Genomic DNA, 13,876 nt, shown 5'->3' with positions numbered 1-13,876 from the left:
TCCCTCTCCCAGCAGCTGCAGGCTGAGCCCCCAGGCCCGCCTGGAGGGCAGCACGAGCAGCTTTGACTTCCAGGGACAGCACACCCTGTGTCACCATTGCAGCCACCCAGAACATGAAAAAGGTCCAGAATTAAAACAGGGGTTTAAAAAATGACAGCAGCTCCTGGAGGAAGGATGGCTTTGCACCAGTCACTGTGACAGGGAACAGTTTTGTCCCACAGCCTATGTGGGGTGGGGCTGGTGCTGCTCTGTCCCTCTCAGTGTGGGACATGGGGACAGTCCATCCCGGTGTGGGGACAGTCCATCTCCACTGCCCAGGCCTGGCTGGGGCAGGTGGCTCCCACGGCGTGTGTTGGGTGTCACTGGGGTGTCATGGGGTGTCACTGGGGTGTCACAGGACGTTCAGCCCAGCCTGGTCTCATGGATGAGCCCAGTGCTCTCGGCAGTGCTGCTGAAGGGCTCTGCCCTGCTGCCCCCCAGCTCTGCTCCCCCAAACCCCCTGGGACAGGACCAGGGAAGCAGAGTCAAGCCAGGGCTCATGTCCTGACTCTGCCTGGGACAGTTTGTTGTTCCCAGGAGCTGGTTTGGACTCGGGATGAGAATCCTGTTGATAACAGCCTGGTGGCTCAGCTGCTGCTGAGCTGTGCTTGCACTAAGCCAAGGATTCCTCAGCCTCCCAGGCTGCCCGGGCAGTTACTGAATGTGAGTGAGTTCTGCTTATTGTTCAGGGCTTTGAACATGAGTGTGCAGTAATTAGTAGGAGATAATTAGCACAACGACAGTAAATCACGCAGCAGCCTGGGCACTGATAGGGCACAGAGTGTGTGTGTGCTTCACGAGTAACCTTTCACAGGCAGCACTGCAAGGGGCAGCAGGGTGGCAGTGCCAGCAGCGTCCTTCCCTGCCAGCACAGGTACTCACCTCACCTGCCCTGGCACATCCCGCTCCCACTCGCACTCTAAAGGCACAGAGGAGTTCGGGGGTGGCAGTTTGGGGAGCGCCAGGAATGCTGGGGAGGGGCTGCACGTGGAGGGGACATCGTGGTTTGTCCCGCTGATAGCAAAGTTTAATTCTTCTTTGCCCCGGGTTCAGTCTTAAAAGTGGTTGTGAGCAGCATTGCCCCCCTGCATCGGCAGCAGAATTATTTGCTTGGTTTGCTGCTGTTCAACCTGGCTGAAACAACAATTCCTTGTGCTGGTCACTAAATCCTGCTAATAATGTACTGAGATGCCATCTGTCCATTCAGGGGCACTCCTCAATGTTATATTATTGATAAGTGACATATCACATGCCCACTCAGACACACTCGGACACACTAACACACACCCAGATATCACATGACCCTCATATAATGAGTTATTTTTAAAAAATAAATTAAATAAAAGAGTTTTTAAAAGAAAATTTTAAAAAGACGAAAAAATTTTAAAGAAATCAAAAATTAAAAAATGAAAATAAAAATAAAGGACAATTTAAAAACTAAAAAATTTTAAAATTTTAAAATTTTAAAAATTAAAAAATTGAAAAAATATAAAATTTAAAAATAAAAACTTCTAAATTAAAAAAATTTAAAATAAATAAAATAAATTTTAAAACAATTTAAAAACTAAAAATAAAATTAGAAATTAAAAATTAATATTTTTTAAAAAATTAAAACAAAAAAAATTAAAATCTAAAAAAAATTTAAATACAGAAAAAATTTTAAAATTCAAATGAATTGCTAATGCCTGCTGATGGATTACTCGGCGCTTGATTCCTTCTGCACTCCTTGCACACCCATTGCACACTCATTTGCACACTTTTTACACACTAATTTGAACACCCACTGCTCCAATAGAGAGGCGGGAGTTTTTTACTTTTGGTCGGGGTTTTTTGGGGCGTTCATTCTGGAGGATTTTTGGAAGGATCGGGACTCGCCTTTATTCCATCCCTTGCCTGTGCCCAAAGCGCCGCCTTGTGGGCAGAGAGCGGAACTGCAGGAACAGCGAGAGCCGCCCCCTGGCAGTGCTGCAAGGAGCGTGATCGATTGATCAGCCATCGACTGCTCATGCCTGCCCATCGATTACATCGGCGATCGATTGCTCATGCCTGCCGATCGATTAGATCGGCGATCGATTGCTCATGCCTGCCGATCGATTAGATCGGCGATCGATTGCTAATGCCTGCCGATCGATTGCATCGGCGATCGATTGGTCGCGCCTGCCGATCGATTAGATCGGCGATCGATTGCTCATGCCTGCCGATCGATTACATCGGCGATCGATTGCTAATGCCTGCCGATCGATTGCATCGGCGATCGATTGGTCGCGCCTGCCGATCGATTAGCTCGGCGATCGATTGCTCATGCCTGCCGATCGATTAGCTCGGCGATCGATTGCTCATGCCTGCCGATCGATTAGATCGGCGATCGATTGCTCATGCCTGCCGATCGATTAGATCGGCGATCGATTGATCGCGCCTGCCGATCGATTAGATCGGCGATCGATTGCTCATGCCTGCCGATCGATTAGCTCGGCGATCGATTGCTCATGCCTGCCGATCGATTAGATCGGCGATCGATTGCTAATGCCTGCCGATCGATTGCATCGGCGATCGATTGCTCATGCCTGCCGATCGATTAGCTCGGCGATCGATTGCTCATGCCTGCCGATCGATTGCATCGGCGATCGATTGCTCATGCCTGCCGATCGATTAGATCGGCGATCGATTGCTCATGCCTGCCGATCGATTACATCAGCGATCGATTGCTCATGCCTGCCGATCGATTAGATCGGCGATCGATTGGTCGCGCCTGCCGATCGATTAGATCGGCGATCGATTGCTCATGCCTGCCGATCGATTACATCGGCGATCGATTGCTAATGCCTGCCGATCGATTGCATCGGCGATCGATTGGTCGCGCCTGCCGATCGATTAGATCGGCGATCGATTGCTCATGCCTGCCGATCGATTAGATCGGCGATCGATTGCTCATGCCTGCCGATCGATTGCATCGGCGATCGATTGCTCATGCCTGCCGATCGATTAGATCGGCGATCGATTGCTCATGCCTGCCGATCGATTAGCTCGGCGATCGATTGCTCATGCCTGCCGATCGATTAGATCGGCGATCGATTGATCGCGCCTGCCGATCGATTAGATCGGCGATCGCTTGATCGCGCCTGCCGATCGATTAGATCGGCGATCGATTGCTCATGCCTGCCGATCGATTAGCTCGGCGATCGATTGCTCATGCCTGCCGATCGATTAGCTCGGCGATCGATTGCTCATGCCTGCCGATCGATTAGCTCGGCGATCGATTGCTCATGCCTGCCGATCGATTAGCTCGGCGATCGATTGCTCATGCCTGCCGATCGATTACATCAGCGATCGATTGCTCATGCCTGCCGATCGATTACATCAGCGATCGATTGCTAATTCCTGCCGATCGATTAGCTCGGCGATCGATTGCTCATGCCTGCCGATCGATTACATCGGCGATCGATTGCTCATGCCTGCCGATCGATTACATCAGCGATCGATTGCTAATGCCTGCCGATCGATTAGATCGGCGATCGATTGATCGCGCCTGCCGATCGATTAGATCGGCGATCAATCATTGATGCTCATTGATCCGCAGGCATGAGCGCTCGACCATCTATTTTTTTTTTTCATTTTTTCAAATGTTTAAAATTTCTTTAGTTTTCTATTATTTTTAATTTTTTTTTCTTTTCAATTTTTAAATTTTTTAAATTTTTATTTATTTCTTTTAAATTAAAATTTTTTTTACTTTTTAATTTTTTATTTTTTTTTAATTTTCAAAATTTTTAAAATTATCTTTTCAATTTTTTAATTTTTCATTTTTTTCCATTTTTGTAAATTTTAAACAAAATTTATCAATTTAGTAATTTTTTATCTTTCTGTGGATTTTTAATATTTTTAAATTATTTTAAATCTTTTTTTAAAATTATTTTAAATGTTTGTAATTTGTTTAATTTTTGTATTTTGTTCAATTTTTACAATTTTTTAGAATTTTAAAATTATTTTTTATATCTTTTTTTTATTTTTGTAATTTAAACAAAAAAAATTGATAGTTTTTAAATTCTTCTTTTGATTTTTTGTGTCCCTGCAGGGAGCGATGGCTCCGCCCACAGCGCATCCACAGCATTCCCAGCACTCCGTGAGCCGCACCAGGAATTGTTTCCCTTCCCAAAGCAGCTCTGGGAGATCACAGGAACAACGGGATGGATTGCACTGAGGGATGAGTGGAATATTTGCCTTTACACACAAACTGCAGGGCTGCTGATCGCTGAAATCGGATATGGGAAGGCGAAAGAAAAAAACGGGGAAAAAACGCTGAATTCCATAAGAATGGAAATGCCAAGGGAGGGTTGTACATCAGAGGGGAATCTCAGCGATCAGGGCTTGGGAAGTCTGCGCCTCTCAGCGACCTCAGCAATGGGGAAAGAGAGAGGGAAACGTGGATGGGAAATTGGGATAAAAAGGAGGCTGAGTCCCCCAAAAATTGGAGAGATCCCAGGGGAATGTCCCATGGCCTCTGCCTTTATTGGAATAAAGCAAAAGGACTGCTCTGATCCTTTTGGACACGGTCCTCTGGTGTTTGTGGGTTCATTTTCCGGGCGAGCCCCATCCCTCGGCAGGGGCACCGAGGGGCTCTGTGGTGCTGAGGCGCTGCTGGGTTGGTCCAGCAGAGCCCCCCGGGAATCCCCACGGCTGGGGGGGACCCAATTGTTGGGAGGGGGCTCCGGCTCAGCCTCCAGGAGCCCCCGCAGCCCCCACGCTGCTGCTCTGGACAGGTCACAGCCCCTGCAGAGCCACACTCATCCCGTCCTGGCAGAGCAGCCCAGAGCCTCACCTGCCTCCTCCCGGCTGGGGAAATGCTGGAATCCTTCCAAGTCTGCGGACAGAAGGACTCGGAGCACGGGGTCCTGAGGGCAGAGAAAGCCGGGCTGGGGCAGTGCTGGCCCCGGGGCACCGAGCAGGAGATGCAGCTCCGAGCTGGGCTGAGCCCACCAGCCACAGCCTCCCTGGGCTGCCGTGGCGTGGCCAGGGTCCCACACACCTTCAGGCCACAGAAGGCGAGCGAGAGCCCGTGCCTGCGCAGCTCCTGCAGCAGCTCTGCCAGCCCCAGCACCGCCGTGTAATCGATGCTGCTGACGTGGCAACAGTCCAGGATGACGGAGCGTGGTGGAGATGCTGCTGGAAGAGCACACGGTCATGTCCCTGAGGAGCCCAGAGATGAGCAGCCCAGGGGTCACAGCCCCCAGAGCAGGGCAGGGGTGGGACAGCTGTGCTGGCACCGCTCACACCGGCAGCCCTTGGGTGTGGGCAGCACTTGCACCCGCACCAGAAATGATGCAGGCAGTGACAGCCGTGTCCCCAGGACAGGCCAGGAGCTCAGGAGCCACACGGAGCTCAGCACACACGGAGCTCAGCACACACAGAGCTCAGCACACACAGAGCTCAGCACACACGGAGCTCAGCACACACGGAGCTCAGTACCTGGCAGGGCACGGCTGCACACGCAGTCCCGCAGGTGCTCCACGGCTGGGAAGTGCAGGCTGCTCCCCGGCTGCACCAGCAGCACGGCCCCCTCCGACACCTGTGGGGTCACAGGGAGCTCAGGGTTGTGACCTTCCCCAGGCAGGGACAGCTGTCCGTGTCACTCACTGTCCTCCTGGATGGACTGGGAGAAGCAGGAGCCCCCATCCCTCAGGGAAAACCCTCCTGGACACAGCTCAGTGTCAGCAGGACAGGGACAGCGATGCCTCCCTGTCCTGCTCTCAGTCTGAGGATGCTCCTTTCCTCCTCTTTGAGAGGGGTCCCTGTGCTGTCCCCTGTGCTGTGCCCGTGGCAGACTGGGGGCAGCAAGAACAGGTCAGGAGCATCCTGCACCCCTCACTGCCCTCAGGAGCCCCCTCCCAGCTCCCTGGCCCTGCCACAGCCACGGGGAGGGGTGAAGCCCACCTTCATTGGGGGCCTGGCAATGGAGTAGAGCAGGAGAATCCCAGAAACCAGCACCCCAGCCACGATTCCATACTGAACCTCCCAGAAGCAGAGCAGGAATGTCACACACAGGGGCACAAGGTCCAGCCCTGCAAGAGAGAGAAGCCAGGCTCAGCTCTGGCTGGTCCTGGTGCCACCGGGCACTCGGTGACAGTGTCAGCTCTGCGGGCAGAGCCGGGCTGCATCCGGCCCCTGAGGAATCCACTCTGGGCAGGTGGCTCGGGGCAGCTTCAGGTGGAGCTGCAGGTGGGAAGGGGCCGGGAACTGCCACCCTTGGCATGACAAAGGACTCGGGCACCGGTGGGCAGTGATGGGACACTGAGACAGTGATGGGACACAGAGACATTCACCTCAAAATTATCTCAAAATTATCCCCAAACCCAGCCAAAATTTACCCAAAATTCACCTCAAAATTCACCCAAATTCACCTCAAAATTATCCCCAAACCTGGCCAAAATTCACCCAAAATTCACCAGCAGCAGGACCCAACCACCCGCAGACTTTCGCACGTCTGTGAGGGGATAAAAGGATAAAAGCACACAGGCTCCTTTGTTCTGGATCCCTCCTCAGAAACACCCAACTCGGCTGTCATTCTGTTATTTAGTTACGGCACCATGATTAAATTATTTTAAGGATCAGGGCGTCTGCAATGGGAAGCCTGGGGTAGAACCGGTGAGGAAATCTGGTCTGTGTGAGTGGGGCAGGGGGAGCCGTGAAGGGGCCTCTGTCCCAGCTCAGGGGGGCGAGTGTGAGTGCTGGGGGGGCGAGTGTGATTGCCAGGGGGGCTCCTGGATGGCTGCACCGGGAAGTTTCCTTTAACAGGGGCATCGCCCATTCCCGAGCCGCGCCCTCACTCTGAACCCTCCAGAGCGTGCGGAAGATTGCGGCGTCGAACATGGGCACCACGGCCGAGATGATGACAGCGGCCAGCGCCGCTCTGGGGATGTAACAGAACACAGAGGTGAGGTATGCCAGGGACAGCAGGACCAGGGCACCTGCGGGAGGGGACAGCCCTGAGCCACGGGCACCCTGGCACCCAGCGGGTCCCAAAATCCAGGGGTCCCCCACTCAAGGAGAAGCCCAGGGGCAGGGCAGGGCAGGGAAGGGAAGGGAAGGGAAGGGAAGGGAAGGGAAGGGAAGGGAAGGGAAGGGAAGGGAAGGGAAGGGAAGGGAAGGGAAGGGAAGGGAAGGGAAGGGAAGGGCTGTACCTGTGACGAGCCCTCCTGCGGGGGTGCAGACCCCTGACTGAGCATTCACGGCCGTCCTGAAATGCAAACCCGCACATCTCACACTGTGCAGGGCCTGGGGGCTGCTCCTGCCCCCCCAGGAGAAGCACCCACCCTAGCAGGGAGGAACAGGAGCAAGCCCCTGGCTTCCAGCCCACAGCAGGACTGCACAGCAGGAAGGGAGGTGGCCCTCAACACAAGGGAAGGTGGCCACTGGGACACACACATAGCCCAGCCACCAAGGTGGGCTGCTGGGGACCAAGACACGGGAGCTCAGGCACCCACTGGGGACAGCACAGTCTTCCACTGAAGATCTTGCAGAGCACCCTCACCACGAGGGCCCTGCTCCCCCTCCTGCTACCCACCGGCCAAAGCTGCCCGTGATGGGATACGAGGACACGAAGGAGCCCAGGACATTGGCAACACCTGAGGAGACAAAGGACAGGGGCTGGGGAGGCTCTGCTGTGTCTGTGACCCCGTCCTGACCTTCTCCCTTCCCAGACTGGGCAGTGTCCACCCAGCTGTGCAGGAGTGACTCAGCCTGCTCTGGAAACCCTGAGCTGTGAGAACGCCTTGGGGTGGGGGCAGCATGCAAGGTAAGGAAAGGAAAACTTCAGGTGGAGGCAGGACTGCCTAGATGGGGATCCCAGGCAGCTCAGGGGCTGTGGGACACCCAGAGCCCCACCCCTGCCCTCCTGACCAAGCAGCTCTTACCCAGAGCCAGCAGCTCCTGGTTGGGGTCAATCCTGTAACCATTCTGCGAGGCTGGAAGGAATGTTGGGGTTGGCCTGAGGCTCCCCCAGGCACAACCTGCCACGTACATGGAGCAGAACCAGCAGTGACTGGGACAGTGTGGGCCCTGTCCTGGCACCCCTCGGGCACAGGAGCACCCCAAGACAACACTCACCTCCTGGGCAAACTTCATCTGTGCACCCCACAGGACCCCTCCTGCCAGCCCATGTTATGAACTGGAGCCCAGTCCCTCCCAGTGCCCCAAAAGGAACAGCACCTTCCCCAGCACCCCAAGCCCTTGCAGAGACCCCTCCCCAGCACCCCGAGCCCCCTCAGAGCCCCGGCTGTGAGCGCAGGGCAGGAGCCTGGCACAGCCCAGCCCTACCAAAAGCCTTGGCGATGGCGATGGTCTCCAGCAGGCCCATGAGCGGCACCACGGCCAGCCCCACACCCATGTCCTGGGGGGAAGGATGCAGTCAGGGGGGGCTGGGACCCAGCACACACAGGAGAGAGCAGAGCAGCCCCTGGGGAGCTGCCAGACCCACCTGCACCAGGCTCTGGAAGGGGACGGTGCCGTTGGGCGCTGCCAGGGAGAAGCGCGGTGGCCGGAACGCTGGCAGGCCCTGGGGGATGCTGCCCGTGAGCCTGAAGGGCTGCGAGCCCATCACCTGGAAGGAGTAAGCCACCAGGCCGGCAAACAGCACAACCAGGGCATTGCGTGCTGCAGAAACGGAGAGAGCAACTGTGAAACCTGCCCAGGGCAGCAGGAGGGGCAGGAGATGGGAATCCGAGCTGCTGAGGAGTTCCCAGCCTCAGGAAGGGGCACAGTGGCGGCACCCCTGGGACTTTGTCCTCCCTGAGCCACCTGCAGGTCTTGGCTCCTGCCAGCCTGGCCTTTACCAGTTTCAGGCTCTGTGTTCCCTGACCCAAAGAGCCCGTGGGAGGGGACAGGGGACACACACCTGTGCCAGAGATCCAGACAATGAGGTGGCTGATCCTGACAGCCAGTGCTTCTGCAGGGCCAGCTCGGGGCACGTGGCTCTTCATGGCCCGGAGCCCTGCCAGCGCAGCCAGGCAGGTCAGCCCCAGCACAGCGTCCCCAGCCCTGCAAGAGGCACAGCAGTGCCACCCCAAGCACGCTGTGGGCACAGGGAGAGCCCCCACACAGGGGAGGGGGGCTGTGTCACAGCACAAGGCAGGGACAGTGCTCACCTGGTCTCCCCGATCCTGCGCAGCGTCTCATAGACCTGCAGGAAGAACTGCCTCGGGATCCCCTGCAGCCCCAGGATGTTCTGTGCAGGAACACAAAGCCTGGTGACAGCCCGGCACAGCCCCGTCACCGCAGCCATTGGCCAACACCGGCCTGCCAGGCTCTGATTTGGGTTAACCACAGAGGAAGTGTGGCAGCCCAGCGGAGCCTCAGGTCCCTGAGAGGCCAGCGAGGGGCTGCTGGGGCTGAAAACCACCCCCTGCTTCCAAATTTGCAAACCCACCGTGCCAGAGAATTGCCCATTGCCCCCTGCAAGTGACCAAATCCAATGTCCTGGTTTTACTGGTGTCCTGGATGCCACCAGCTGAGGGTGTGTTCAGCTTGGTCTGCTCAGAGCAGAGCTCAGGGACCCAGCACAACCACTGGCAGGGGGTCCCAGGACCCCTTTGGGGCTCCTTCCTCCAGCACCAAGCACATCACCCAGCCCAGTGCTAAATATCCCAGCTGCACAGCACTAGGAGAGAGCTGCAGAGGCAACCAGGACAGGGCAGATCCTACCTTGATCTGGTTGAAGCTAATGGTGATGGAGGCAGCTGATGTGAACCCTTTAATGACAGGGAAGGAAATGAAATCCAGAATGAATCCTGCATGGGATGGGAGGCAGTGAGCTCCTGACCCCAGCAGGGCCCCGTGGATGTGCACAGAGCTGTCACATGCAGCAGCAGGACAATGCCAGTGTTCCAGAGAGCAGAGGGGAGGAAGGAACAGCTACAGGCTGTACAGCAATATCCTAAGCATACATATCCTAAACATATCCTAAATATATCCTAAACATCTGTGCACGGCAGGATCATCTCACCGAGGTGCAGGAGCCCCATGGCCAGCTGGATGCAGCCAGACAGGAAGGCGAGGAGAACGGCATGGACGGGCTCGTGGGAGGCGTATGAGGACACCAGCAGGGACATGATGGCCGTGGGACCCAGAGTCACGTCCTTGGCCGTGCCCAGGATGCAGTAGACGAAGCAGCCCATGAAGGAGGAATAGAGGCCGTACTGCAGGGGGACAGAGGGGACACTGGCACAGCCCTGGGAGCTGGGAGAAGGCAGACACCTCCCGGACTGGGAGGGCTGGGCTGATCTCGGGTCACTCCAGGGCACCCTGCCCGGGAAATGGGCGACTGCACACTGCCAGCCCCTGGTCACCCAGCCCAGCTCAGCCCTGCCGTACACTGCCAGGCTGCTCCGGGGGGTGGTCCCGGGTCCCCCCGGGCCCTGGCACCCACCTGCAGCGGTAGCCCGGCCAGCTCGGCGTAGGCCAGCGCCTGCGGCACGGTGGTCAGTCCCACGGCCAGCCCGGCCAGCAGGTCCAGCGGCAGCCACGCCCGGGAATAGCGCGGGAGCCAGCGCAGGATCGGCAGCGCCGGGCGCGGGCAGCGGGACCGCGGCATGGCCGGGACCGCTCGGTCCGGTCCCGGGAAGGAGCGGGACCCGCCGGTGCCTGCCCAGCACAGCCGCGGCTCCGCCCGTGCCGGATCTGAGCGGCCGGAGCTCCTCATGTGACCGGGACGAGGAGGAGCCGGGGCGGCCGGAGCAGCCGCCGAGCCCCGCTGCTGGTGCTGGTGTCGGTACCGGTGTCGGTACCGGTGCCGGTACCGCTGCCATGCGGCCCTGGGCGCTGCTGCTGCTGCTGGGCGCACTCCGGGCCGGCGGATCCGCAGCCCCGGTCCCGGCCCGCAATGTGCTGCTGCTCCTGGGTGAGTGCGGCCCGGCCGAGCCCCGGAGCCGCTCCGGACCCCCCTGCCCGGGGATGCTGGGGACATCCCGCGGCTGGGAAGGAGGGAGGGATGGTCCCAGGCTCCGCTGCATCCCCTCCGCAGCACCGCCCGGTCACCCGCAGCCCGGGGATGCTCTCGGTGTCATCGTTGTCCCCCGGGCCCGGTCAGGGACACTCCGGGCTGACCCCGCACCCGTCCCGCAGCCGATGACGGCGGCTTTGAGATCGGCGCTTACAACAACTCGGCCATCCGGACACCGAACCTGGACGCGCTGGCCCGGCGCGGTTTGGTTTTCCAGAACGCCTTCACCTCCGTGAGCAGCTGCTCCCCGAGCCGGGCCAGCATCCTGACCGGCTTACCGCAGGTACGGGCACCTGGGGCTGCCAGCCCACGGCAGATGGCACGGACACGTCTGGGCGTGTTTTGGGACAGCCCTGGTCCGACCGTGCTGTGTGCCCTCACCTGCAGCACCAGAACGGGATGTACGGGCTGCACCAGGACGTGCATCACTTCAACTCCTTCGACGGCGTGAGGAGCCTGCCCCTGCTGCTCAGCCATGCAGGTGTCCGGACAGGTAGGGAGCGGGGACAGGTAGGGAGCACCAATCCCTCTAAGAGGCCCCGTGGGCCCGGGAGCACTGCCTGGACCTGTGGCTGTCCCTGCACAGAGGAGACAGCAGCAGCCACATCCCCACGCCTGCACTGCTCCTGGCACAGCACCTGTCTGGATTCTCACAGGAATCATCGGGAAGAAGCACGTGGGGCCGGGGGCTGTGTACCCCTTCGACTTTGCCTACACAGAGGAGAACAGCTCGGTGCTGCAGGTTGGGAGGAACATCACCCGGATCAAGGAGCTCGTCCGGCGGTTCCTGCAGAGCCAGGACGAGAGGTGAGACAGCCCCAGCGTCCCGGGAATGGCTGTGGGAGGAGGGAAGCTGGCTTCGCCGAAGATGTGTCCCCAGCTGGCCACAAAGAGGAAACAAACACCCCTTGTCCCTGTGCCATGCCATATCCAGATTGGCGGGGGGAGTCCTGCTGAGCCCAGCTCGCCTCAGCACAGCCCAGGAAGGTCTCGGGCAATCCTTTGCTTCACTCCCTCCACATCCCCCCTTTCCATCCCTAGGCCTTTCTTCCTCTATGTTGCCTTCCACGACCCCCACCGCTGCGGGCACTCCCAGCCCCAATACGGGGCCTTTTGTGAGAAGTTTGGCAATGGAGAGAGCGGGATGGGCTGGATCCCTGACTGGAAGCCACAGATTTACCACCCGGAGCAAGTGCAGGTGAGAACCTGTGGGAACGTCTGGGGCTCTGTGGGGCTGCACATGATGGCAGCCTCTGATGGAGCCCACCTTGTCACTGCCTCTGGTGTCACAGCACGAGCTGGTGAAGGCACAGTGGCTGTGCCAGCCCCGTGCCCCTTTCCCTGTCCCTCTGTAGGTCCCTGCCTTTGTCCCGGACACGCCGGCTGCCCGGGCAGACCTGGCTGCCCAGTACACGACCATCGGCCGCATGGACCAAGGTGGGAGTCACGGGCCAGGCTGGGGCTGGTCAGGGCTGCAGCCCCTCCCTTCCCCCTGACCCTCTGTCTGTCCGTCCGTCTGTCTGTCCGCAGGGATCGGGCTGGTCCTGCAGGAGCTGCGCCGTGCCGGATTCCTCAACAGCACCCTGGTGATCTACACCTCGGACAATGGCATCCCCTTCCCCGGGGGCAGGACCAACCTGTACCGCTCGGGCACTGCCCAGCCGCTGCTGCTCTCCTCCCCCGAGCACCGCCGGCGCTGGGGGCAGGTCAGCCCGGCCTTCGCCAGCCTCCTGGGTGAGAGCTCCGGGAGGGAGGGAGGCAGCACAGCTCTGCCTGGGGCTGCTCCCCACCCTCCCCACACCAAAACTCAGGCTCCTGGCCCTGGGGACAGCCCTGAGCCCTCAGCACTGCAGGGAAGGGAGAGAGGGGAGGACAGAACAGGGTCTCCATCCCTGGGGACATTTCTGTCCCTCTCTGGGGCGGAGTTTCCTCCCACAGTGCCTGTCCCTCCTCTCATCCATTTTCCTCCCCTCCAGACCTGACGCCGACCATTCTGGACTGGTTCTCCATCCCCTACCCTGCTTACAGCATCTTTGGCAGCAGGCAGGTGCAGCTCACTGGGAAGTCTCTCCTGCCAGCCCTGGAGTCGGAGCAGCCCTGGGCCACCGCCTTCAGCAGCCAGAGCCACCACGAGGTGACCATGTACTACCCCATGCGAGCCGTGCAGCACGGCCACTTCCGCCTCATCCACAACCTCAACTACAAGATGCCCTTCCCCATCGACCAGGATTTCTATGTCTCACCCACTTTCCAAGACCTGCTCAACCGCACCAGGGCGGGGCAGCCGACGCACTGGGACAAAACCTTGCACCAGTATTACTACCGGCAGCGCTGGGAGCTCTTCGACTGCAGCCGGGACCCCAGCGAGAGGCAGAACCTGGCCCCCGACCCCCGCTACGCCCCCACCTTCCAGCTGCTCCGTGCACAGCTCCTCAAGTGGCAGTGGGACACGGGGGACCCCTGGGTGTGCGCCCCCGATGCTGTCCTGGAGGAGAAACTGAGCCCCCAGTGCCAGCCACTGCACAACGAGCTGTGAGTGCCACCCGTGCCCTGGGACAGGGCTGTGCCCCAGGGGGACTCGAGGGTCAGATCACAATGGGCTGGTCCCAAATCTCGGGGGCACCACCAGGCTCTGCCCTCTGTGCTGCCAGAGCAGTGAGGGATTCCTGGTGCCTTGACTCTCAGCCAGAGGAGCCAAAGGGCCAAGCTGCCCCTCAATAAAGCCTCTAGAGGATAAGGCTCCATTTTCACCTGGAGCTGAGCACGCCCCTGCAGCAGAACCCAGCTTGGAGCTAGCAGGAGAGGCCAAGGGTGTCTGTGGCACAGCCAGGGCTGCAGAAACAGCTGGGA

General features: G+C 58.4%; 2 protein-coding genes across 11 annotated transcripts; one reads left to right on the top strand and one right to left on the bottom strand.

Moving 5' to 3' along the window:
* Window positions 1–3,452: 3,452 nt before the first annotated feature.
* SLC26A11 (solute carrier family 26 member 11) lies at window positions 3,453–10,691 on the bottom strand. 10 transcript variants are annotated; one of them, XM_088176434.1, is made up of 16 exons: window positions 10,454–10,691; window positions 10,031–10,223; window positions 9,730–9,815; window positions 9,174–9,253; window positions 8,924–9,066; window positions 8,507–8,682; window positions 8,347–8,419; window positions 7,944–7,994; window positions 7,595–7,655; window positions 7,212–7,267; window positions 6,858–6,998; window positions 5,965–6,092; window positions 5,500–5,599; window positions 5,060–5,196; window positions 4,853–4,925; window positions 4,109–4,285 (listed from the first exon to the last, which is right to left on the bottom strand). In XM_088176434.1, the coding sequence occupies exons 1-16, from the start codon at window positions 10,616–10,618 to the stop codon at window positions 4,257–4,259; spliced, it is 1,692 nt and encodes a 563-aa protein (XP_088032560.1). In that variant the 5' UTR covers window positions 10,619–10,691; the 3' UTR covers window positions 4,109–4,256. The 10 variants fall into 10 exon arrangements, with proteins under 10 accessions (XP_088032559.1, XP_088032560.1, XP_088032555.1 ...); XM_088176429.1 differs by lacking the exon at window positions 4,109–4,285 and adding an exon at window positions 4,491–4,710; XM_088176430.1 differs by lacking the exon at window positions 4,109–4,285 and adding an exon at window positions 4,491–4,710 and having other exon boundaries at window positions 5,060–5,193.
* A 52-nt stretch (window positions 10,692–10,743) lies between these two features.
* Window positions 10,744–13,763, top strand: SGSH (N-sulfoglucosamine sulfohydrolase). The gene is made up of 8 exons (XM_014887474.2): window positions 10,744–10,924; window positions 11,149–11,309; window positions 11,414–11,519; window positions 11,683–11,833; window positions 12,068–12,224; window positions 12,382–12,463; window positions 12,557–12,760; window positions 13,003–13,763. The coding sequence occupies exons 1-8, from the start codon at window positions 10,831–10,833 to the stop codon at window positions 13,560–13,562; spliced, it is 1,515 nt and encodes a 504-aa protein (XP_014742960.2). The 5' UTR covers window positions 10,744–10,830; the 3' UTR covers window positions 13,563–13,763.
* The last annotated feature ends 113 nt before the right edge of the window (window positions 13,764–13,876 follow it).

Source organism: Sturnus vulgaris, chromosome 20, assembly GCF_052056855.1.
Source record: "Sturnus vulgaris isolate bStuVul1 chromosome 20, bStuVul1.hap1, whole genome shotgun sequence".
NCBI classification, from domain to species: Eukaryota; Metazoa; Chordata; class Aves; order Passeriformes; family Sturnidae; genus Sturnus; species Sturnus vulgaris.
Note: the sequence above shows the minus strand (reverse complement) of the source record. Positions and strands in the feature narration are given on the sequence as shown.